The 25,092-nt window shown below is 38.3% G+C and overlaps 6 protein-coding genes across 15 annotated transcripts in view; 4 read left to right on the top strand and 2 right to left on the bottom strand.

Annotated features, from left to right (window-relative positions):
* cacna1ba (calcium channel, voltage-dependent, N type, alpha 1B subunit, a) overlaps positions 1 to 1,471 on the bottom strand; it is an 81,579-nt gene extending 80,108 nt beyond the window's left edge. For all 7 annotated transcript variants that reach the window (XM_025052984.1, XM_025052985.1, XM_025052990.1 and 4 more), the window contains exon 1: positions 362 to 1,471. In XM_025052984.1, coding sequence (XP_024908752.1) covers positions 362 to 729 — 368 coding nt within the window. In that variant the 5' untranslated portion in view covers positions 730 to 1,471. The remainder of the gene's footprint in view (positions 1 to 361) is intronic.
* A 540-nt stretch (positions 1,472 to 2,011) lies between these two features.
* On the bottom strand, positions 2,012 to 12,580 carry ehmt1a (euchromatic histone-lysine N-methyltransferase 1a). 2 transcript variants are annotated; one of them, XM_025052991.1, is made up of 24 exons: positions 12,453 to 12,580; positions 12,080 to 12,195; positions 11,777 to 11,986; positions 11,291 to 11,393; positions 11,122 to 11,204; positions 10,724 to 10,946; positions 10,476 to 10,615; positions 10,056 to 10,199; positions 9,281 to 9,588; positions 9,110 to 9,190; positions 8,925 to 9,013; positions 8,536 to 8,639; positions 8,013 to 8,135; positions 7,471 to 7,572; positions 7,268 to 7,372; positions 6,223 to 6,377; positions 5,969 to 6,136; positions 5,630 to 5,774; positions 5,414 to 5,491; positions 4,588 to 4,703; positions 4,064 to 4,150; positions 3,890 to 3,968; positions 2,791 to 2,966; positions 2,012 to 2,716 (listed from the first exon to the last, which is right to left on the bottom strand). In XM_025052991.1, the coding sequence occupies exons 2-24, from the start codon at positions 12,146 to 12,148 to the stop codon at positions 2,608 to 2,610; spliced, it is 2,997 nt and encodes a 998-aa protein (XP_024908759.1). In that variant the 5' UTR covers positions 12,149 to 12,195; positions 12,453 to 12,580; the 3' UTR covers positions 2,012 to 2,607. The 2 variants fall into 2 exon arrangements, with proteins under 2 accessions (XP_024908759.1, XP_008333814.1); XM_008335592.3 differs by having other exon boundaries at positions 11,777 to 12,195.
* A 611-nt stretch (positions 12,581 to 13,191) lies between these two features.
* LOC103397362 (protein C2-DOMAIN ABA-RELATED 9-like) lies at positions 13,192 to 15,192 on the top strand. 2 transcript variants are annotated; one of them, XM_008335590.3, is made up of 2 exons: positions 13,192 to 13,313; positions 14,664 to 15,192. In XM_008335590.3, exons 1-2 carry the CDS (start codon positions 13,193 to 13,195, stop codon positions 15,062 to 15,064), a joined length of 522 nt encoding a protein of 173 aa, XP_008333812.2. In that variant the 5' UTR covers position 13,192; the 3' UTR covers positions 15,065 to 15,192. The 2 variants fall into 2 exon arrangements, with proteins under 2 accessions (XP_008333812.2, XP_008333811.1); XM_008335589.3 differs by lacking the exon at positions 13,192 to 13,313 and adding an exon at positions 13,894 to 13,954.
* Positions 15,193 to 15,469: 277 nt separating this feature from the next.
* LOC103397361 (perforin-1-like) lies at positions 15,470 to 16,641 on the top strand. Its single transcript, XM_008335588.2, has 2 exons — positions 15,470 to 15,623; positions 16,098 to 16,641. Exon 2 carries the CDS (start codon positions 16,112 to 16,114, stop codon positions 16,499 to 16,501), a length of 390 nt encoding a protein of 129 aa, XP_008333810.1. The 5' UTR covers positions 15,470 to 15,623; positions 16,098 to 16,111; the 3' UTR covers positions 16,502 to 16,641.
* A 1,179-nt stretch (positions 16,642 to 17,820) lies between these two features.
* On the top strand, positions 17,821 to 18,992 carry LOC103397359 (perforin-1-like). Of its 2 annotated transcripts, none has more exons than XM_008335586.3 (2): positions 17,821 to 17,938; positions 18,546 to 18,992. In XM_008335586.3, the coding sequence occupies exon 2, from the start codon at positions 18,560 to 18,562 to the stop codon at positions 18,953 to 18,955; it is 396 nt and encodes a 131-aa protein (XP_008333808.1). In that variant the 5' UTR covers positions 17,821 to 17,938; positions 18,546 to 18,559; the 3' UTR covers positions 18,956 to 18,992. The 2 variants fall into 2 exon arrangements, with proteins under 2 accessions (XP_008333808.1, XP_008333809.1); XM_008335587.3 differs by having other exon boundaries at positions 17,910 to 17,934.
* A 354-nt stretch (positions 18,993 to 19,346) lies between these two features.
* Positions 19,347 to 22,327, top strand: paxx (PAXX non-homologous end joining factor). The gene is made up of 7 exons (XM_008335585.3): positions 19,347 to 19,921; positions 20,526 to 20,586; positions 20,667 to 20,716; positions 21,160 to 21,341; positions 21,439 to 21,501; positions 21,885 to 21,972; positions 22,043 to 22,327. The coding sequence occupies exons 1-7, from the start codon at positions 19,821 to 19,823 to the stop codon at positions 22,089 to 22,091; spliced, it is 594 nt and encodes a 197-aa protein (XP_008333807.1). The 5' UTR covers positions 19,347 to 19,820; the 3' UTR covers positions 22,092 to 22,327.
* The last annotated feature ends 2,765 nt before the right edge of the window (positions 22,328 to 25,092 follow it).

Below are 25,092 nucleotides of genomic sequence, written 5' to 3'. Positions count from 1 at the left end.
CATCCTGAGCTAGCCATGACACTGTGACTGTCTATCAGTAATCGACTAAATTTAGGACGATAGCACAGGTGTTGGCATTTTCCATAATGTTCAAATTAGCTGCCAGAATTAATGTTAAAATAGAAGGTACAAGTACAATATAGCCTTTATAAAAATGGACTTAACGACGTCCATGACAAAAATAAAAAAACAACACCAACCCTTTATATAACCTCACCACCATGCATGTTTTAATCCTACAAAAAATCCTTAAACGTCATGATTTTGTAATTTGTTATTTAGGCAATTCTTGCTCACTCTACCTCTTGATTGGATTGCTTTTGGCTGGTTATGTATCAGTGTACTGTAGGGTTAAGGATATGGCCATTCAGTGATCTTTTTGGCATATTTCCGTATGATGTTGTCCTCGCTGAAGATGAACAGAGAGCGGTTGACAGTGAGGCAGCTCTGTTTGACAGGAATGGGGTTGTAGATGGCCATGGTCCGGGCTCTCTGGGCCATCGTCTGCTTGTACATTCTCTGAACCCCCGGTGCCCCCTGCTGCCGGGTGGCCCCTCGGGCCGGGCCCGAGGCACAGCTGCCTCCATAACGGCTGGACAGTTCGTCTTCGAAGCGAGCCATTAAGAGAAAGCAGAGAAGTCTAGGCTGCTGATGCTGATGTTGCTGCTGTTGCTGCTGATGCTGCTGCTGAAACCAAAACTGGGCAGACAGTAAATGAGGAAGAAGCATCACAACAACACGCAGCGTGGCTCTGTGGTCCAGTTCATTAGGCGGCGAGGAGCGTCCACCGAGTCCAGCATTCACCAAAGAACATCAGTGTGTTATCTCCTGGACCCTGGTGCCTCCTCCACAGCTCTCAGCTGCTCCCACATTCAATAGTGGCTCAAAGTTTGGCTGAGCAGCTCCCATGATGCAACATCATTGTTTTCATGGGTGTTTGTGCTCCGGCTGTGGCGGTGCCGCTCCTCAGACACACTCCACGACACACACACACACTAAAAGGAGTCAGCAGCGGCGCCACAAGTCCATGCTACAGCAGTAAGACCCCACAAAAAAGATTCCACTGAGGAGAAAAATGGCACTTTAACACACAAGGAAAGAAAATGAGAGAAAGGGAGGAAGACGCCTCAGGAAACGATGCCAGCCGTCAGTGCCGGGACTCAGCCCTGATTTTCCCTTCCAAAAAAGACAGAGAAGAAAAGGAAAACGTCCAGAGGCGACACCATGACTGTGCTCTGCTCTGCTCAACAGCTGACACACTGCGCTGCTCCACACGCCGCTGCCGCCGCTGTCACGGCTGGTGTCTGCGCTGGCAGAACCCGGAGAATGAGAGGAGTCACTGACGGTTTGACTGGGTGCTGCGTTTCCCTGAACTCACTGCTAATGTGCGTGAGGGCGCGTCACTGTGCACATCATCTGCGAGTGTGTGTGTGTGTGTGTGTGTAAACAGCACTTTTCCCTCATCCACAGTGCAAAGTACACGTGCACACGCACGCCGCACCCACGTGACAGACAAGACGCCAGTCGGTGGCTCCACCTGGCCCGGCCCTGTCTCCATAGCAACAGGGAGGACCGCCTTATCAGTGGGAAAGAAAGACAGAAGAAAGCAGGAAAAAGTAAAATGGAAAAAAATCTAAAGAAGAATAAGGCAGAAAAACTAAGAAAAAGGAAACGTAGGAGAAATTGAGAATGTTAGAACGACCTGCATATTAAACAGAACTTGGTCTTTCTCCTGTCTTCCCTAATCTGAATTACAATAGATTGTCCATTTACAGTCTTGACACCCAAATTCATCATTATAACCCTTTCTGTCTTCCTTTATTACTGCTATCACTATAAAGCTACAGGTATCAACTGAATTTGTTAAAGATTAAAAAAAATATCCCTTTTGTAAACCAAGATGCTTATTATAGTACAAGTACACTTCAGTATATATAACTTAACTCTAAGCAGTGGAGACATTCATTTATTCAACCTAAATTAGAGATTTTCTCTGAAAACAAACTTATTAAAAATGTGACCAAATGACTTAAAAAAACTATTTATTAGAACTGTAAAAACATTTAGACAAAAATAGCATTTTTTCTAAAATATCAGTACAACATGTTCTGACAAAGGACAATTGAGAAACTAAAATCAATAATAAAGGACAGGGTTAGCTTAGTGGTTACAGTATATGTACATACACAGTATTATTGAACAGAAACCTTCAGAAACAACGTTCTCAACAAGCTCAAACTCACTTAGCAAAGCAAATAGTTCCTATGATGTGTCAGCTGGCTTAGAAGGCTTTTTATTTTTTCATTAAGTCAAATCTGCCCTGATTCATCAGGTACAACTGTTGATACATGGCTGTAGGTGGTGTCTGCATGGATAGTGCAAGATATAAAGTGACACAAAGGTCACTTCACACACACATGAAAAAAAAAGTATCTTTACAGTGATTTAATGTTTGGACACAGAGAAGTGGTAGTGTTGAATCGTAAAAATGAACAGAGTCAGAGGATGTCAGCTGACGAAATAGTCCCCTGAAGACAAAGGACAGGCCGCACACATTTAACAGCACATCTGGGTGCATTCACACCTGTCTGTAATCTTCTCAGGGGATTACTCAGGAGTTTGTATGCTAGCAGCTGAGTGACGACACTTCAGAGAACCACACTGGCAGCTGAAGTACTTGCTCTTCACCTTCCAGTAATGATCACCATAGTCAAACCTGAGGAAAATCCAGATCGATTACCTACTGAAACACAGGAAATTTGAGCAAACGCAGTTTATCCCAGCACTCACCCTAACTGGTCTCCAGATTTGATGGGTCTGCTGGAGAAGAAGGCTATCCTGGGGAAGCGCAAGTCCTGGTGCATGGTGAACACCCTCACAGCCAGAATGTTGGGCTCACACAGGTGGTTGATGAATCGGCCGATGTTGCCGTAAAGCCTGCCATCAATACAGTGAACATCCCCCACCTGCAACGATGGCAGCCCCACAAGGGTCAGTCACAGCATGTTAATGAAGGTAAAATTACTCTGAAAGTGCTTCTTGAAAATTTAATATCAGTTTGTTATTTCACTGTTCAGTGCCAAGTTTCTAGGCCTAATTTTATATTCTTTACTATGAGGTTTCAGAAGCTTGACTTTCTACTCAAATACAATTTGTGTTCTTCATCCATGTAATGTGAATTTATCAGGTTCAAAGTGCTGATGTGTTGTTGAATTTAAAAAAAAAAATCTTTCCAAATTATTTTCTATTAAATATAAACACAGCATAACATTTACTAGATTAAATGTATATTTTACAAATGTATTTTACTCTTCTGTTTAATCATAGAAGGCAATTACCTTACACAAGTAACCACAATCTCACCATCAACTTGACTCTAACAGATGTTGATATTAGTGTATTCAAAAGCATAAAGAAAAACCTTAACACATTCCACAAGTGCCTTGCAATTGTCTCCATTCTAGTTGTGCATTAACTAACCAACTAAGTGATTTGAAACAATTTGCAGTGTTTGTCACATCTCCATTTTAAAAGCTTTCCCCTCAGCATTTCCTCTGTTTTTCTCTTTATCTTCATCTTTCTGCACTGCTCACTGGGAAAAAATACCATTTATGGTCAGGAGGCTGTCACATCCTCACTCTCCACTGAGTGAGAATGATGGGGCAGAATGAACAAATACACAGACTGGGGTTTTTAACAGCATTCTTCAGGAGAACAAATGGCTGCCGAAGACCCAAACCTGAGTCATTACTTCTGCAAATGGTCTAACAATCATCATCACATCAACCACAGAGTGCAAACATTATGCACTCATAAGGGTGTAGATGAGCAACTCTGCAGCTCCACCTCTTGACCAAATGGGAGAGTTTTTTTAAATGCAGTAATTCACCTTATCATCCAAGGTGAAGAGAAAAGAGTCGTTCTCTCTTTTGTCAGCCTCTGCATCACTGATGACCTCTCCGACGTACCTGTGGAAGGACACAGTCCACAGTAGAGCAGCTGATCAACATTTCAACTTCACTTTAACACTAATTTGCGATAATTCCTTAGAACCCGCGCTTACTCGCAAATGAACGTTCCTTGTGGGATATCCTGCATGGCTCTCACGCCCCAGCCCATTGTCTGCGTCCTGTAGAGCTGCAGCCGGACCCTGGAAATAACAAACAGCAACAATTGAGCTTATTTAATCCGACTCCTCAGAAAGAGGCAGATGATTTCACAGGAACATTAAGACAACAGATCGCATTGATTTTATTCCCATAAACACACTGTTACAAGAGGAAAAAAACAATTCCAGGTAATTCTTTTTCCTGGAAGAGAGAATTGATTCCCCGATTAAACCACTTTGCCAGACAAAGACTGTGAGGATGGGTGTATCTGTCCCATCTCTGTATCATCCATCACAACACTACTGACCAAAATACAGTATGTACAGTATTTTGTTTTTCAGGTTTGTTATAAATTCAAACGGTAATTATTGATCTAGAAAGTTTTTGGCAACCTTCATCTAAATCTGTACATTTTAAAGTTTTTTTACAGCCATGTATATTCTTCTCCTTCTGTGTTCAATGTCAACAGAGACGTTACCTGATTCCATTCTGCACCACTCGGTTCCTGCAGGTCCTCCAGCAGGAGCAGACGTGGTTGCACTCAAACAGTACTGGGGGCTCTCGCTGACAGAAGTCAAGAGGTAGACGACCCTCCTGCATTCATGGGTAAACACAAAAGAAGATGAATATTTTTAACAAGCCGCTGAAGCCTGTAGAGTTAGCTTGGACATTTCTCCAAAGGTTGGTCTTTAAATCAAACAAGGTCAGGAAGAGATTATCCACATCATCTAAGCTATAAGTGATTTCTGGGTTGAACTTTCTGGCCAAGGTTCTGGTGTGGGTTTACTAAACAAGTGTATCCCAACTTTTTAAAACTAAGATATTGGTGTGAATCTTTCTTCCATTCCTGAAAATATATCAACGTTGTGTTCAGCTGAACAAGCCCAGGTTTCACATTGAGCAAATTGTGAGTAAACTGAATTTACTGTAAACTGAATTGTGAGTAAACGGAATGGTCATTTTACGTATTTATATTCCATATACATATTTCTGACAGTAGTGCACTGTGGAATTTTTATATTGTCAAATATGTGTCATAGCTCAAAAAAGGGTCTGAAACAATGCACCAGACCTATCAAAAAATGAAACTTAAAAACTGAGAGACATTTGCAGACTTTAAGTATAATCTCTCCCCTAAAGGTTTAGTTGACTGAACTGGTTGGAATGAGACAGTAACTGATTTCAGAGTTAAATCACCAATGCATGAAAAAGAAAGAAAAAAGAGTGGTTTGGTTTGGTTATCCAATGGGTTGTGTGCATGTGCGTCTGTGTGTGTGTGTCTGTGTGTGTGTGTGAGCACTTACACTATCATACCAACACTGAAGACTGAGCTGACCACACACACAGTTGCTGGATGAGCAGTTGTCTTTGCAGCTACAGTGCTGCATGACAAAAGGTCAGGTAATATGTTAGAATTGCACATTGATGCTGATGGGGTGAGATATCAACAGAAGTTGTACTGCACAGAGGAACGTGGTAACTGTGTACCACAAAAAAACTACACAGAGAGCTGGTGTCACCTGTAGGTGGGTGATGTCCTTGTTTATGTTGACTGGGGATGTGACACAGTTGTCTGGTATGTATTTAAAGTTTTCTGGACATGGCTCACTGTCAACACCATTGACACAGGTAATAGGAACAGCTTCGTATCCTCGGGAAATGTCCCTTCAACAAGAAATGAACACCCTGAAGTCTGGTGTAACACGTGCATGTATTACAGTAAAGTAGATACAACTGTCCAAATGAAATACTGGTAAAATAGCTGATTGAGAAAAGGAACACACAAACCAAAAGTAGCGTTAAGTCTTATAGGATGTTGTCTGAGATTCTAAGACAAACAACACAGCATCACAGCCTACCTGCTGAGGACTCTCTCTCCACCACAGTCTCTGACTCTCCTGGCTTCTGTCAATTTCTTATTGGTGTTGAGGGCCGTCCACACACCAGAGCCGTAGACACAACACTCTAGAGCTGTGTCTCCTTCTTTATTTTTCTCCGTGACGTTTGCTCCGCGGGACAAAAGCAGCCTGTGGGTAACAGAGTTCAGAATATATTTAATTTGGTAATGCAAACGTGACTATGTGTGAATTGTGTTTCAGCACCATACACTCACATTACACACTCAAGATGGTTCTCTCTGGCCGCAACATGAAGCGGAGTGTCACCATGAACATTGACAGCATTCAGGTCACACTGGGCCTCCAGCAGAGCCTGGGCCACATCATCACAGCCCGACAGAGCCGCCCAGTGAAGGCAGACGTTCTCCTCCTGCTCAGGGTGGAGAGTGGAGGTCAGCACTCACAGGAGATTCAACTTCAAGGATACAATCTCCGTGGAATGTATATTTTCAAAACATGGTACATTTTGAACCTACGTTTTTGTAATGTAAAATCAGAGCTTTAACTTACCATACAATATCCTCAGTTACAACTTAAAACTATTGATAAAATGTTGAACAATTTAAAAATATACAAAAATATGACCAGTTTACCTAAATTGTGGAGGTTTTGAGTTCCATTAAAATATTTTCACTACATTTTGATCCAAGTATCTCAAATTTTGTGACCACAAGACTTTAAATGCATGGAAGTGCTGATTAATTTTCTTTAAAGTTTAGAATTTGGGACATTTTCAACAGTCACCAAGACACCATGGTTAATTTATGAGGCAATCTGTCCAAATGTTGTAAAAGACCAAACTTTGGACATTATAAAAAGTTCATGAAACCTGTGAATAATACATAATGCTCATAATAACAATAATTTCAAAAGAATACATTTGAAACTTTAATCATCAGTCTATGAAGATTCTCAGTCATCCAGGTCATGGTCAAGGTTTAAGGGTTCCGTTAGGCAACCAGACATGAAATTTCCCAAAGAAGACGTTTCACCTCTTATCCAAGAGGCATCTTCAGTTCTAACAGCAAATATATACTTGCTTGCTGTACTCCCCACCACCAGTTAGAACTGAAGAAGCCTCTTGGATAAGAGGTGAAATGTCTTCTTTGAGAAACCCCACATCCAGTTGCCTAACAGAACTCTTCAACCTTTAATCATCAGTAAAGAGAAATTTTGCATTGAAGCAACTGTAAATTTTAAAATCAATTGAATGCTGAGGTGAATAATCTCAACAACAGTTGTAGTAGAAGTTGTACTCACCTTGTCTCTGATGTTAACATCTGCTCCTTTAGCCAGCAGCAGATATACTACCTCCTTGTGCTTATACTCGATGGACCATGTGATGGGAGTCCATCCCCCATCATCCTGCCAAGACGCCAATGGCAAACATTAGCACTGCTCATTCCCTTAGCTTTGTCTCTTAGCAGCAGTTAGTCAAGTAAGTGCTGATGAATGGTCTTTACCTGACAGTTGATGTGTTTGGATGCTTTGGAGACAAGATGATGAACTATGTCAAAATGCCCCACTTTAGCAGCCAGGTGCAGGCAAGTGAAACCCATGATATCCTGAGATGACAACATGATTTGCTTTCAACACTACACTGCATTTGTTTGTTGGCACGGTTGGGTTATTTAAAAAATGAAACCCCACTCTTGAAAACAAGAAATTCCCACTAAACTCTTAAGAAAAAAACTGAATAGTAGTTGAATGATGATGATGAAGTAGCAGAATTGTACAGAAGGTGACACCCGGCTGACAGGATAAATGAACCAACAGATACCGATCCCAAGTGTTCACACATAACTTCAAATTGATTATGATTAAAATTTTAATATTGCAAATGCTACACCTTAATAAATTAAAATATTTTATTTAATTAAGCTTCCAATATGATCAGATCAGACAGATTTAAGTACAATACATTTTTTAAATAAGCATATTCATAGCAAATGGGACAATGTGAGGAAGAAAGCAGCTTTGTGCGTGTGAAGAGTGAGTGACTCACCCTGTGGCTGACGGCTGCTCCTGCTCTCAGCAGATACTTCACTGTGTCCAGATGGTTGTTTTCACAGGCCACCATCAATGGTGTTTTCTGCTGGTCGTCAAACATGTCCAGGTTGGCTCCAGCCTAAACACACACATAAACATAGCCACATTTTGTGGCAGATCATGTAACGTGTCTGTGAATATTTGGCCATCAGAATTATACTTTCTTTTTCATTAAATTACTTGAGAAACTACTAGAAAAGAAACACAAATATTCAGATAGATGTTGAAATATGAAAAATGCCTTATACACTGGTTGAACTTAATTACCTGAGAATATACTGCATATCTTTTGTCCATCAATTAGCTTATTCTTATTTTTCATATTTTAGGAAACAAATAATACATATATGCCCAGTAGTGTGTTGCAGAGTATATCTTACAACACAACAGTATGAACCATGTAATATTTATACCAGATTATTTTTGAAAACATATCTTGTGAGTTGGACAGGAACATGGTTCTGTGTCAGTCTCCTCACCTGAACCAGCATGTGGCAGATCTCCTGATGACCCTCAGCAGCCGCTGCATGAAGTGGTGTACGTTTGCTTGTGCACTCCAAATAGTTTGGGTCTTTCCCATCCACTTTAATAAATAGGGATGATAAATAAGTGTGAACATACATTTACCAAAGGGATCTCCAGAGGGATTAATAAAGTGCTATCTATCTATCTATCTATCTATCTATCTATCTACATACAGTACCTATGTTACAAATCTGTATAAACAAAGACAACTCCTTTGTACTAAAATGGAGTTTTGGATAAATGCTTGTTTGTTTTTATTTTTATAATTTAGATCGTTTAACTACAGCTATAATTGCCATTTAATATATTAAGTATAAAGAATTGTGCAGGTGAAAATGCTCACCTAAAAGATGAATGACCTTCTGCAGCTCTCCTTGTTTAGCAGAGATGTACAGCTGTCTGGTGGGATACTTCATTTTCTTTGGTTTCAGGCTACAAATAAGAGTGATATCAGCATCAGGGAGTTATGATTAAGCTGGCGCGCCTCAGCTGTTAGACTGATGTCATTTTCCTCCAGGTTAACCTTACTTCTCATCATCCAGTGCTGTAAGGATGCTCTCCAGGGACTCTTTAGGTCTGTCTGCAGGAGATGCAGCCTCACCTCTTAATCTGAAAGGAGAAAACATGCAGTGATATCTTATATTGAAGTGTAAGATGAAATTACACTAACTAAAGCTACATTCAGCCGTCTTGTGTTACCCGCTAGGACTTTCATCTCTGCTCCTCTGAGGCGTGCAGGTCTTTTTAGCCCGAAGTATTTGTGGAACTGCAGGTGTGGTTGATGCCGAGGGCAGCGTGGCCACAGTGGGCTGCGCTGGAAGTGACAGTCTGGGTTTGGACCTGGGTACAGAAGGAGACTGTTCGGCCTTAGGCACTGTGACCTCCTTCGCCCCGCTGGAATCCTCACCACAGTGTGGGCAATATCTGCAGTCCTTCAAGAGGGAGGCACAGTTGCGATGAAAGCGATGGGAAATGCTGCCATATGGCCGGCACTCCATGAAAGTGCCCTGTTGTAAAGAGACAAAAACGGCATCTTATTCATTCATCTGTAACTGCTTGATTCACTGTGGGTGGAGCCATTCCAATCACACACACATTCACCTTGTCCTAGGGTGAATTTATAGTCCATCTACAGTGTACACGGAGAAAACCTATGCAGGCAAACTCCAAACAGAAAGATCTCTGGATATGTTCAGGGATCGAACCTATGATGTTCTGGTTGTACGACAGGAGCGAACACTAACTACAGAAATAATGAAAAAGTTAGTGATTGTCTTAGGTGCTGTTGCTGTTAATATAAGTCAATACAAAATAGTCTAACAAAAGACTAAAAGGATGTACTTAATTCATTTGTTTATTAGAATATGTAGATTTGATGTGATCCACCTTTCACCAAATATATTTTGTTAGCAGTATAAGTAATAGTTAAATGGAGGATGTGACCAAAGTATCTTTGTTACTTTGTTCTCCTCACCATCCTGCAGAAGAGTCCACAGCCGGGGCAGCACTGGTGCTTGACCATTCCAGCCCGATGGTCCTCACACAGAACCATTAGATGAACAGTGTTGGAAGGCCGCATCATTTCCTGCTTTGTCACTCGCTTCTGACAGCGACTCACCTGAGGGTAGTTAAACAAGTGGGCATTCAAAGATGTAACAGTCCAGCAAGAGTAAAGTAGGGGTTTTTAGTGAAGCCTTTACTTTCCTATGAAAGTGAATTAAAATATTACTTTTGTAAGAGGGAGCCCTTAAGAAAAAGAAAACACTGAGCTACTAAACACTGAGCCATCCAGCAAAGTCACCCTTTCCAATTGTTTTAAAAACAACTGTCTTGTAATTATAATTATAATTTATAGTATTCTTGCAGTGTGCTTATATGTGCAGATGAACTCTACCATTCCATCCACACTTTCAGTGGCCATGCAGGCCTGTTCCTTGGGGGCCAGGCTGCCTCCACAGTGAGGAGTCTCCATGCGACAGCAGCACAGAGGTAACTCCTCAGTCGGATCCGACTCTGTTTCATCACATTCTGCTGCTACACCAGCAAAACAAAAACATACAGATGTTAAATCAAGGAAGACACTTTAAAAGACACAATGTGTATTTACACCTAAATGACAGACTATTCAAATTGTTTAATTACCAGAGAGTGGAGGCAAAAGAAGCTTCTCCTGTGCTTTCAGATCCAGACATTCCAACGCCAATTCTGTGTATTCAACATGGCTGCAATCGCCTGGTTGTGCCTCCACCTGGGAATCACTTTTGAGCAATTTCTGTTCACTGACCACTGGGGTATCTGGAGCAGTTGCTGTTTTTAATTCTGCTGCAGCTTCAGTCTTCTCCACACTGGCTCCTAAATCTTCTTTCTGAATCAAAAGTATTAATGATGGTATAAAAGTAAGAAATAAGAGCTGCTGTCAATTCTGAGTCCTTACTTAGATAATTATATGTCAGATAAGATATTAGCTAATACTATTAGATGACCATTAGTCAGTGTGCCTGAGTTAATGGCAGCTGACAGAAATGAACATCTTCACCTACCTTTTCCTGCGATTTAAGCACCTTGGGCTTCTTTTTGGGGACTAGATTATACAGTCCCATCTTCCTCCTCTTCCTCTTTGCAGCTACAGAACACAAAATGTTTTTTGAAAGAAGAAAATGCTACAATAATACATCTGACTAAAAAAGTTTACAAATGTAGATCACTGACCTGACTGAGGTTTGGAGGAGGATGAGATTTTTTTCTCTTTGTCTTTGTTTTTGAAGCTGTGTTCAGGCTCTGTATTGACAGTCTGCACGGTTTTGCTCACAGACTTTTACAAAGAAAACAAGAAATTATTTATAAACTAAATCAGAAAGAAAAGATTGGTAATTACAGTGAAATTCGCATGTATTACATTAATTTCAAATGTACTGCATTATAATAATTGTGATGTGATTATTTGAAATATTTGCTATAGTGTGAATTGGCAAATGGAACATAGACCCATTAGGTGGCAGTCGTGCAACTGAAAGTGTGCAGCGCTGTTATTAAAAGCAATACAAAAAAGAGGAAAAATATGGGTAAGAAGCAAGATTAACCTGGAGAAAATGCTCAGCGGTGCATGGAATGCTTTGAATCACTAAATAAAACATCACATTATCACAACACCAACGCATCACAGCTTTGAACTCTTACGATATCTAGTATGTTTACCTTGACAACCAGGGAACTTGGATGTGCTTTTTCGCCTGCTACATCATGTGACAATGCTAAACTGGGAGTTGGTTCTCTGGAGATTTCACCAGCAGAGGCAGTTGCAGCAGAAGTTACAGCAGATGCCGTAGCAGTTGATGCTCTTTCTTTGATGGTTGAGCCAGTCACATGTCCAGGTAAAGACAGAAACATTCCACGAGAGGTTGTTGGCTGTTTCCCAGAGAACAGACCATTACCACCAGCTATTAGTGAGCTGTGGAAGGGTGTCATCTTAACTGTGGCTTTTGGACAAGTCGGTGTCACCTGTCCTTTTGCACCCACGGGTGTGTTGGGTCTTCTTCCTGACCCCTCACTAGTTCGACTGGGATCCATTGTTGTACTGATGAGGTTGGTCACACTGTGGAGATCCAGAGAAGCACCTGAGGAATGCAAAAAAAACCTTTTACTACCGTCTCCAAAACATATTGGAAATAACATTATCCTACAGAAAATAAGCATATTAAAATCAATAAACATTACGAGCCTCATTTTAACGTATTATTTGCATCATAAAGTAACCGGTAAAATCAAACTAAACTTGTAACATCTTTAAAACAGAGCAATTCCATTTTAAACGAGCGAAACTAATAGTAGGAAGTAATGTCACACGATTTAAATGTGTTTTTGAGAACTTTACCGATGAAAAGGACCGTAGTTTTAGGAAGTTAATATCTCCTGCGTGGATTCCAGTTCGGGCCGAGCGAGGATGTAAATGAACAGACAGGAAGACAACACTTCCAACTTCCGCTACCACCCGTTACTATGAAGACCCGCCTTACTTAGATTCTGATTGGTTAATGAGAAGACATGGAGACTTATGATTGGTTAAATTTAGTAGCCTGCAATTTCATATTTTTTCAACTTTTGTATTTATGACCAACAATTAGTTACAGTAGTAATACAATATTTAAACATTGTTACAATCGAAATAGTTTGAGTCACAGTTGTCCATAAAGGGCTCCCCTTAAGTCATTGCTTTTTTTAATTTCTTATTAATTGGTAAGGAAAACATGGAACAGACTAAAGAACAAGAAAATACAATGTCTTAGACGTAGTCACCAATTTAGCTATCTTTTATATTTGATTTTTATAGCAAACTATGCTTATTAAATTATATAAAAATACAAAGATCAACATTATTTGCCTCTTTGAAAAGACAGCACAGATCAATAATTTGACTTAATACATGTATGTTCTTAACCTTTGAATCTTCAAACAAACTAACCATAAGGTTGTTGCAGTTTTTGAACAGCAAAGCTTTTTTCAAAGACAAAAAGCTTGTTGTTAGCTTGTTGAGTTAGTAAAATAATATTAAATCAAACAACGTGATTCTTCACCAACCTCATTTCATTAAGTCTATTTTTGTGGTATTGTGTAATGCTGAGAGTGCAGCAGGTTTTGGTCAGGGACAGTTTTATGGAACTGATAAGAGCTCTGGTGGTCTTTAAAACATGGGCGTGCAAGTGGACCAGCGAGAGACAAGGTACTGAAACCACAGGTAGGCTGAGACTCTTGTACTGTTGGACAAAAGTATGTTTTTCAGATCTTTCTTTGGTCTTTCAGTTGGTAAATTAGTACATTACACATACTGTTAGCACTCATTGGCTCTGTTATCAGTGCTATTATAACTCCTCCTTCTACAACTGATGCAATTTTCTGTTTAATCTAAGATATTGTTTTAGTTGCACCATTTTATGGCCTTTGACGTGTTTTGTACAGACAAGTGTAATGTGATGTCATGCTTTTAATGTTTTAATGTGTTTTTAACTGATCTTAATATCTTTTTATAAGCAGTCTTAACTTTCTTCACAAATATTTTATACATACATGGGTTTATGAGATTGTTTAGTTGTTTTCCTTGTGGTATCTTACTGGCCAGTTTGTGTGTTATTGAACCTTATTTCTGTCCCTAAATATCTCACGACAAATGCATATTTGTTTTTTCATGTAATCTGTTGCACATATTCAGACATTTTAAGTTGTTAACTACAGTATCTCTTCAAAAACAAGTTTAGTTTGATAGACAGAAAAGAACATGTCTTCTGTTCACACTTGTTTTATGGTCCATTCAGAACATGAGAATTTGTGCCAGGATGAGACAACAATATAGAAGACAAGCTGTTGAAATTACAGATAAAAGTAATGAATAAAAAACACATTTATTTGTACATTCATACAATTATATTCTCACATATTTATTATTTAATTTAAAAAAAATCATATTTATTTGGACAGTACTTCTAATCAGGTTTTTATGTATATTTTTTATTAATTTATTTCCAAAATATTGGTGCTTACCATGCTGTTGATTTCACTTTGTCACTCAAGTAATATTGATTTTGCCCTTCTTTTCCACTGAGTGTAATCAGGGTGGGGACAAACAGATCCAGCTGTTGAGGAGATGAAATTTCTCATTCGCCTTCAGAGACGATAATGCAATGTGTGCAAAATGCACAAATGCTCACTGAAATTAATACAACTGTGCCACATTTTTAATTGATTGCTACTGATTACTTAATATATTTTTTGTAAACCATTGCTTTGGGGTTATTTTCTAGTCAAGAGAGTCAAGAGAGTTGTACATTTTACTTGTATCCAACACATTTTCTATCTAATATATCAGTCAGTGTTGACAGCATACCTTAGATTTCACTGGTTAAGAGGTCATAGTGTCCTATCTTTCACATGGTGGTTGCTTTAAACATTCTAATACAGTAGTACTCTAATAACAAATATTCAAACTGAAAAGGGAGGCCATTTGTTTTGCCTTGTTATGCTTTTAAGGACAATCTTGAACCAACTGTAATAACGTTTTCAGTAATCAATTATATTTAAATTTATCCTGCAGCCTCTTTTGAAGCCATGGCCTCCTCTTCTTCATCCCTCCTGCTTTTCCTGTGTGGTCTGAGTTTAGCTGCTGCTCAACTCAGAGTGTTTAACCTGCGAGCCAGTGGCCTTCCCTCTGACTTGCTGGGAACCACTGATGGTTACGTCACCGTTTTCTGTGCATCAAATTCTCTTGGTAAGACGTCCGTTCGCAACAATAATGCCAATCCCTGGTGGGAGGAGGAGTTCTCCTACTTCAAGGCCCAGGAGGGTGACGTACTGAGGCTGGAGGTCCATGACAGAGATGTCCTCTTTGATGACTTGATTGGAGTTTGTCAACGTCAGATCAAAGTAGGAACCAATAGTCATGACTGCTATCTGAAGAAAGGTGGAACCCTCCATTACACCTACACCCTGGGCTGAAAACCAGACACATCGTTCTCTTAAGCTACATATAAAACCTGCATCTCTCAAATCATCTTAGTTGTTGCATCTGTTTCTGCATCAGTTTAAATGCTGTTGGTTAAAATAAAACATGTTGCAGCCAGATACATTTTTGTGTCATAATTTTTTTAATTACATTTGTGAATGATTTGGCTCTAGATTTGACATAATTAGGTCAAATGTGTCAAAAGTTTTTTCATTGGTTTATGTAACAGTTAAAAACATAATTTTTATAACTGATAAACTCTTTGAAAATGGATCAATACAAACTATAAAGGCTGTAGTTCTTAACATTTAAATTGTTTCCAATATAAATATTAGATTAAATTGTTATGCTTCTTTGCACCATAGACAGGTGTTGCCAGTGCTGGCAACAACATAAATGTCCCAGGTTGATGTTATATAACACTGAGAATGTAACAGATGTATTGTTACTGTGTGTAGGCGGAGGAAGTCAAATCTGATTAGATGTCTTTCAGCCTTTAAAACATACGGAACCAAAGACACTGTCCTGAATCACAAGTCATCAAAGCTGCAGGTAAGTCTGCAACATCTGTGACTGTTCATTTTCATTGGTGGCATTATTTGTATTATATTGTAACATTATTGTTAAACATTCTACTCTAAATAATGAAGTCAAACATGATGTGCTTAGAATTAAGATACAGTCTTAGAGTTTTCTTTAATAAAAAATGAAAATTTTCAATGATAAAAAATGAAAGCTTATGTTTTTTAATTTTCAGAATATTTAAAGTTTGTTGTTTCAGATAATTGGTTAAAAAAACATCAAACAATGGTTCATGTTTTGGAGAAGAATAACAGTTAATGAATGAAGTAAAATGTACTTGTTTTCAATGGTTATAAAGAAATCTGAGTACTGCTCAGGTAGAACTATTCAGTTTTTTTTTTCAAATCAATAACAACCTTTTTAGGTGAAACCATATGCCACTGCTACACAGCAAAACCTGAGATGACTTGTCATGCTGAATAAAACTCTATTCTTCCTGCACAGCTTCGTGTGACGCCATGACTTCCAGAGTGTGCCCCCTCCTGCTGCTGCTAGTATGCAGCCTTGCTGTGGCCAAAGCTCAACTGAAAGTGTTCAATCTGAGGGCCACTGATCTTCCCGCAGACATCTTTGGAGTCACAGACGGCTACGTGAAGGTGTCCTGCATGTCCGCAATTCTTGGTCAAACAGAGGTTCGCCATAACAGTGCAAACCCATGGTGGGATGAGCAATTCTTCTACTACGAGGCTCAGGAGAATGACATCCTGAGGCTTGAACTACATGATGAAGATGTCATCTTTGACGACCTGTTGGGAGCCTGTCAGATAAACATCAAACCAGGAACCCATGAGCATAACTGCTACCTGGAAAAAGGCGTTCTCTATTACTCCTACACTTTTACTCCATAGTAATGAAGCAAGTTCAGATGGGTGAAACCTTTAGCTCTTACTGACGTCTGTTGATGATACAACTGTTATTCTAAAGTGTAGTTCCAGCAACACCCGATTCTGATTTGTACTACAATAAACAATGGTCAAAATACCCAAAATGTTGTCAATTTCTTATTTTTTCAGTGAAATGATAAAAAGATTATTTGGTTATGATAAACTATGCCTTGATGTCTATTTACATGCCTCAAGTTCTCCTGGTAAAATGTCTATTCGCAACATTAATGCCAATCCACGGTGAGATGAGAAGGAGTTCTCCTACTACAAGGCCCAACAGGGTAATGTGCTGAGGCTGGAGGTCCATGCTTGAAGTTTGTTCTTAATACTGTCAATAAATAAATTAATTAATTAAAGAGGGGAAACTAAAGGAGAAAAAAGTAGTTATAAAGACCTATTTTGTGACATCATTTAAATCTTTATTTGATACTGCAGATTTACAATCCCTGAGAGTGGAGCAGGTTTTGAACAAAGATATTAATTTTGTAAGTTAGAGCAGGTTTGGTGGAAATGAATGAGTGAACACAAAAAACTACAGTTCCTGTTAAAACTGCAAGTCAGAGTCCACAAGTTGTCCAACAGAAGCCTGAACAGTGATGTCATCAGAAGGTTTACATTTAATATCTATTTATATCTGACCATGTCTAGTTGTTACAGCACAGTAATGTCAAGTATAGTTACAGATGATTCATTAAAATACAATATTTTCCAAACTATACGTCGCTCCGGAGTAAAAGTTGCACCAGCCAAAAAAATGCATAACGAAGAGAAGAAAAAAAAACGTATATGAGTAGCCCTGGAGGATAAGCCGCACCAGTGCCCTTTAGTGGTTGTCAGTGTGAAAAAACAAACATGTAAATTTTCAGTGGTACAGGAGTAGCAGATATTGTTACACAGCCTAAAGTGCCGTTTAGCTGCTGGCAGTGTTAAAATAGCAAATGTGAAATTATATATTTTAACATATAAGTAGCACCTGAGTATATGTCGCAATCTCAGCCAAAGGATGAAAAAACATGTGACATATAGTCCATGGAATACAATAATAACATTTTTGGATTAATATTCTCTGTTCTATTCTATTCTGAGTATGCGTTTTGGTTATGGTATTTTTTTAATTTCCATTCTGAATATTAGGTTTAGTTGTTATGTTTTTTTGCACCGTAGACAGATGTTGCCGATGTTGGCAACAACTTCATTTCGGGCTCTTTATCTCTCCTTTTTCTGAACACAAAAACAAATAGAAATGTCCCAGGTTGACCTTATATAATGCTGAGAATGGAACAGATTGTATGGTTTGGGTGTTATAGAAGGGGGGAGTCAAATTTGATTGGACGTTATTCAGCCTTTAAAACATATGGAACTGAAGACAGTGTCCTGAGAGACACATCGTCAAAGCTGTAGGTAAGACTTCAACATCTGCGACTGTTCATCTTCATTGGTGGCATTATTTGTATTATTTTATTGTAAAATATTCTACTTTAAATTATTGAGTTATTTTATTATTGTATATGTATTATAATACAATTATTAACTTAAATAAACAACTTATTTTCTGTATTAAAAATAAATCTTGTGTTTTATAATGTCAGTTTCAGAATATTAAATATTTGCTGAAAATGTCTCTAGGCAAATAAATGATATTAATAAATATAATAGGATAATCCACTTTTATAAATATAAACATTAAGTGACACATCTCTTATTTGAAATATAGCTAAATGTGTTTGCTTATTAATTTTTTGTGTTTATTTTGTCCATATGTGTTAGATAAGTTAGCTCCACTGTATAAATTAAATCAAAACTTATTACTACTTACTGTACTGATCTATCATGCTACAGTTAAATTATTCATAATTATTATGCAGCAGAGAACACGTAGTGAAGTAAATGTTTTGGGGGTTTTTTCAAATCAATAACAACCTTTTTAGGTGAAACCATATGCCACTGCTACACAGCAAAACCTGAGATGACTTGTCATGCTGAATAAAACTCTATTCTTCCTGCACAGCTTCGTGTGACGCCATGACTTCCAGAGTGTGCCCCCTCCTGCTGCTGCTAGTATGCAGCCTTGCTGTGGCCAAAGCTCAACTGAAAGTGTTCAATCTGAGGGCCACTGATCTTCCCGCAGACATCTTTGGAGTCACAGACGGCTACGTGAAGGTGTCCTGCATGGCTGCAGTTCTTGGTCAAACAGAGGTTCGCAAAAATAGTGCAAACCCATGGTGGGAAGAGGAGTTCTTCTACTACGAGGCTCAGGAGAATGACATCCTGAGGCTTGAACTACATGATGAAGATTTCATCTTTGACGACCTGTTGGGAGTCTGTCAGATAAACATCAAACCAGGAACCCATGAGCATGACTGCTACCTGGATAAAGGCGTTCTCTATTACTCCTACACTTTTACTCCACAACAGTAAACAAGCCATAGTAAACCATGCACAAAATACTCAAGAATGTTGCCAGTTTCCTTTTTTTTCAACAAAATTATATAATTATTAACTGGTTATGATACAGTGTTAAATATGATTGTGTGCCTACTTACATTAGTACACAGCAAATTATGGAAGCAGACATCATGATGTTGCACAAGGACTCAATGTTGCACCGCTCTTGTACTGATATTTTAACATTTAATAGATTAAAAATTGGACTTTAAAAGCTGCCGCTATATCTTTTTTTTTTAATGGTATAACAGCACAAATGTGAGATTTTTGTACTGATTGGTGACATTTTCTCCACCAACAGTTTTAAATGGCCTTATATGACCTGAGATAAAAGCATCACTAGTTGAGAAACTTGACATTATCAAATGTAAATACTGAGCATAAAGGTGCTGAACCACCCTCACATACTTTTCTGCCCAACTTCCCCATACAACAGCACAGTTTATCACTTGGCACCTTCTCAGGTGCTCTCTCTAAATCCAGAATGACACAGTCCAGTTCAGTCTCACCTTTTCTGACACGACGGGAACGTCACACCTGTGCTCCTTTTCTTGATATGAAGCCAAATTGCTGCTCTTCAGCAACTCTTTCACATATCTTAATGTCAGCAAACTTCCCCCCAGTGAATAATAAAGGATAAAGCATGAATTTTTCAGTATCATTAAAATATTTGTCTTATTAATCACAAAATCTCCCAATCGTTAAGATATGAGACTCATCCAGTAGAGGGCAGTGCTGCATCGTGCTTGTGTGCCATGAATACCAATGAAGAAGGACGAGGCATATTTCTCTGTGTTGTTCTTCCTGGTTCGAGTCAGTGCAGTACAGGACAAAGAACATGGAGGAAGATTTAACATTATACTGTACCGTGGCGGATGAAAAGAATAAGTCTAGGTTTATTTGTCATACTCACAGAAAACACGGAGTATTTTCAATATGGTGAGTACCGAAAGGAAAAGAATAGGAACGATATATGACACACGTTAGTTTGAGGGCGTGTTACCATTCGAAAGACAGAAACCAGAATTCATTCATAATTCTATCCTTGTCATTCTGGTGTCCGGCCGGTGCAATACATTAAATATTCTGTTTTTGTGAAATTACAAAGCAAGGCGGGGCTTTAAGCATTAGTTTACATACTTTGTAATGACGACAGAATGTAAAAAAGAAGAAAAAGAAACAAAAAAATACATTTGTAAAAATGAGCAGTTTCAAAGCATCAATACGTTCACCAACACTATTACAGAAATATAAATTTAAAACTAGTTCATGAGTGTGCGACAAGTAAGCCGACGTAAAAAAAGGACATTTTTCATTCAACGTTTATTAGTTGTTTTTCTCATCCTGTGTTTATGAAATAAATTGTCAAAAAATAAAATCGTGTTTCGTTACTCTGATATATATGCCTATAATAATGTATAAGTACAAACTGACTACCTTTTTTCTGTAGTGCATTTGCAAGGAATAAATAGAAGATGTAGGTCCGTAGAGGACAAAGAAAGATTTTAAAATATGTTGTATTTGTTTGTTTGTTGTGATTCAGTCTGACTGATGCTGTTACTCTCTGGAGAATAGAATACACAGAGGAAGACTTCAACAAGTTGGTAAGTGTCACCTCACATTTTTGGTATAACTTTACATGATTCCACTGAAAATATGCTGACTTTGTTTTTGTAATTTGCAGAGACAGAAGTTCAACCTGAAATCTTCAAATGATTATATTCAAAAACTGAGGTAAAATTACAACTTTTATTGCACTTTCAAAACGGATTTTGCACACTTTAAATTATTCTGATTTTAATATGATGAAGTTAAGAAAACAACATTTAGTATTTTTGCAACAAAAGAGAAAGAAAGCTAATTACAGCCAAATAACCCAAACAAGAACTCTACACTTTGTTAACGACGAGTTGAAATGAAAGCTAAAGTCTTTTTTGCTAAATATAAATATTTTTGTTCATGATAATTTGACACATTAACCTAAAGAAAAAAACACATAATACCATTATTAGAATGATTTACCTCTTTTTACTGTTTAAAAAATAAAAGTATTTCTTCAACTAGTTAAGTTATGCTTTAGTCAATACATACAAGTGCAATATATTTCTACCTGTGAGGCCATGCAGCCAGCAGAGTGGAATCACTCAGGACCGGTGTTTCCTCTGTGTTGTTCTCAGGTCGGCCTCTAGTAGTGGTAAGATGTCAGTCCTGGTCCATGACACAGAAGCAGAACTTCAGGTGGGCTCCAGGCCTGGTGGCCTGAGCATGAGTCTGTCCAGACTGGAGGGTCCACAGGCTGCTGAAGAGCTAAGGAATCTGATGTTCAGGATGGCCGACAGTCTTACACAGCTAAACTACAGTACTGCAGTGTCTTATACCTCTGGTTTTCACAAACTGTATAGCCTGGGGTTTGAACTGCTACTAAAACAACTTTGTGTAACGTTTATCTTTGTCAGGTAAACCATCAGCTATCAGTCCAGTGAAAAATGTGCAAAGTCCAGTGAAAAAGCATCACACAGGTACTTATCTCATGTTCCATGTGCCACATCAATCCATTATCTCAATCAATTATCTTATGTTCCATGTGACATAAAGTCATCATACTGCATGTTAGGGATACACACAGGCAAACTTACTTGTTTCCAAAATAAAGGCCCAAGGGACAAGACCATTGGAAGCACAGCAACTAATACCTTGTAGAACATTCTTCCCTTGTTGTCAACAATTTGCAATATTTAGTTATATGTGAAAGTTTTACTCACCAAAGCAGTATTTATATTGGATTTCATCACTGGAAGTTCTAAGGAGTTCTTTTGACTGATGCACAACAAAATCCAGGCACTTTTGGGGAACTGTGGGAATTCAGAGTGATTATTGTGAGTGCACTTTTCTTTTTTTTCAGTGTTTGAGCCTCGACAGCAGAAGCAGAACTCAATGGCTGTGAAGAGACGACCACCAGGAAGTTCACTCATTAACCCAGGAACTAAAAAGTAATTTAAATCACAATTCGATTTTACTAGCAGCTGTGAACCATGGCTCAACGGTTGGTTTGTGTTACAGGAAAGTGCAGGCGACTGGTGTGGCCTTTGACGATGCAGACGAAGACTGAGCCTTCACGCAGCAAAGAAAAAAGTATTTTACCTTCATTACATTAAGTACTTCTAATATTTTTGTAATATATGTAAATGCTTAACTGACTGTATGAGAGCATCAATATTACTCACATTTTATGAATTATGAAAAGTTGTTTTTTATTTGTGTTATCATTTATTTGTCCTAGATGATTGTTTTACTTCTATTAACTTTTAAATTATTTAAAATATGAAATAAAAAAACAATTAGCAACGTGGGCTCTGAGTGAGTGATTTTGCCAACTCTGGTGAACTGGTACATTTGGCACTTCAGCTCATCAACTCATAACACTGGATTATGACCTTAAGCAGTACATTTAATATTAAAACACAGAACACTTCAGAAACAACATATTTAATCATACATTGGCTCCACTGCTAAAGGCCAACAAAAAAGTCATACATCAATATTAAATATAGAAAACAAAAAAATTAAAACTATTATATTTCTCTCCAGTTGTTGCTGGTGACACATGTATCCTCTCATCAGACATCAGACTTCTGGTTATTTTATCATGTTTTTTTTTTTTTAAACAATCCCTTAACTTTTATTTCCCAATGTTTTTAGTTAAAATGTGTTAGTTGTTCCTCTTACATAAGCCCTAGATGATAAACTGGCATTTTTTAAACACAATGTTTTTAAAGGTCATCAGGAACCGTCAACAGAAAAAAAGAATTGGTTCAACATGGATGTAGTACCTTCTGTTCAGCACGGCCAAGGGGAAAGAACTACAAACTGTGTCTCTTTTCCTTTTAATATGTTCAAGCTATCATTTTACCTGCTACGCAACATGAAGTGGTTCCCTTGGACTTAGAATTATAACATTACAACAGCTGTTGTAGAATAGCATTATTTTAAATATATGTTTGATCCAAAGCCTGTAAAGAAAATGGATGTCTTTCTACTTTGTTTTTGTAATGCAGTTTTGGATGCAGTGTCATTGCTGGTAAGAAAGGCTGTTTTGTCCTGGCCACGGTGCTATTGCTGGGAGCAATGCGAGGCAAATTAATTTAAATATTTTCACAAATTCACAAATGTGTAATTAAATTTACTTTGTTCATTGAGAATATCAATTTGGTAGGAATTAGAGTTTAAGTAACAACAATGCTGTTTATGCCATACAGTGCAGTGAGGACTGAAAGCTAGCTTTAGCAGTACCAAGAGAAATCGAGGTCTTAGACGGCATATACAAACACTTATGTTATACTGTTTTAATAAGGCTACTAAACACAAACTGTGGTGTCTCTTAAAGAACCAGTCTATGTTGCATAGCACTTGTAATGATATTTTGAGCAGATTCAATAGACAAATCATTGTCTATCAGACTACCCCACAGTCAGTTTTGTAACAGCCTGGCTGCCATTTATGTTGGACCAATTCTTCCTGTTTATCTCCTAATGTTGGCATGTTATGACCTTAAACCACATTTCTTTTTGTTGAAAAACAACAAAATTTCTCCTAATTAAATGTTGTTGTTGTTTTATATAATAATACATTGCACCTACCAGTTCCTCCAGTTTACATTCTTTGAGAAAAGCACAAGTTAGTTTTTCCTTAATCAGGAAACAAAATATACAAAATTCCAACTGCAGTTATAGTCATGAGTAGTAATGAAAGATTAATGTTTTTTACAATTAATTTCTTTTTGAACCAAACATAGCACATGCCAACACAAAGTCATCCAAGTCCAAAGATTCAAACATGAAAAGGTCATCGGCAGAGAAGAACACATGTCCTGGATCAGCAGGACTCTGTTTTTTTAGTATCACAGTGATGGTAGTGCAGTCATTGTCAATTCATTTTCACACTGCTAAAAATGAACTCTACCTTAGATGGAGATGGATTTACTGAGTCCACGTCCACAACATCATATGTTCAAAGCACAAAAGTGAGCATTCAGTACAAAGTGTTTCAATGTGCAGTGTCTGAACTGTTGTTAGTATATAGGCACCATCTGGACAATAACATTACCATCTACATTTTCAATGTGGCCTTGTCCTCACGACTGGGAATTTTAGGTACTTTTTTTTCTGTGCATTGGATTGAAGATCTCTTTACGTAGTGGTGAAATAAATGATCACAAATCTTGATTGTTGCTTTGACAAAAAATGACATCTTAACAACTTTCTACTACCAGCCACTAAAAAAACAGCCACTAGGGTAAAACCAGCCACTAGGGTACACTAGGGTACACAGACCAGTGCTACTATAGTGATACTGTAGTGTCGGTCCCAAGCCCGGATAAATGGTGAGGGTTGCATCAGGAAGGGTATCCATGTAAAACTTTTAGCCTGATCAAATATGCGAATCACTAAAACGATTTCCATACTGGATCGATTGAGGCCCAGGTTAACAACAACCGCCAACAGTGCTGTTGACCTACAGGGCACTGATGGAGATTTGGACTACTGTTGGTCAGAGACAAAGAAGAAGAGGGCGATTGATTCAGACAAAAAGAGAAAAGAGGAAGAATAGAAGTGTTGGTCTAAAGTTTGGAACTCTGAATGTAGGTACAATTACAGGGAAAAGTAGAGAACTGGCTGATGTGATGGAGAGAAGAAGAATAGACATTTTGTGTGTCCAGGAGACCAGGTGGAAGGGCAGCAAGGCTATAAACATTGGAAACAAACTGTTTTATCATTGTTTGGATGGGAAGAGAAATGGAGTAGGGGTGATCCTAAAGGAAGAATATGTAAGATCTGGTTAGAAAGGATGAAGTTAGAAAAGCCCTGAAGAGGATGAAGAGTGGAAAGTCAGTTGGTCCTGATGACGTACCAGTGGAAGTATGGAAGTGTTTAGGAGAAGTGGCGGTAAATTTCCTGACTAGGTTGTTTAACAGGATTTTAGAGACTGGCAAGATGCCTGATGAGTGGAGAAAAAGTGTTCTGGTGCCAATTCATAAGAAGGGTGATGTACAGAGTTGTAACAACTACAGAGGGATAAAGTTGATGAGTCATACAATGAAGATTTGGGAAAGA

This window comes from Cynoglossus semilaevis, chromosome Z (assembly GCF_000523025.1).
Source record: "Cynoglossus semilaevis isolate Cse_v1.0 chromosome Z, Cse_v1.0, whole genome shotgun sequence".
Taxonomy (NCBI): domain Eukaryota; kingdom Metazoa; phylum Chordata; class Actinopteri; order Pleuronectiformes; family Cynoglossidae; genus Cynoglossus; species Cynoglossus semilaevis.
The sequence above is the reverse complement of the archived record's forward strand: the minus strand, read 5'-3'. Positions and strand labels throughout refer to the sequence as shown.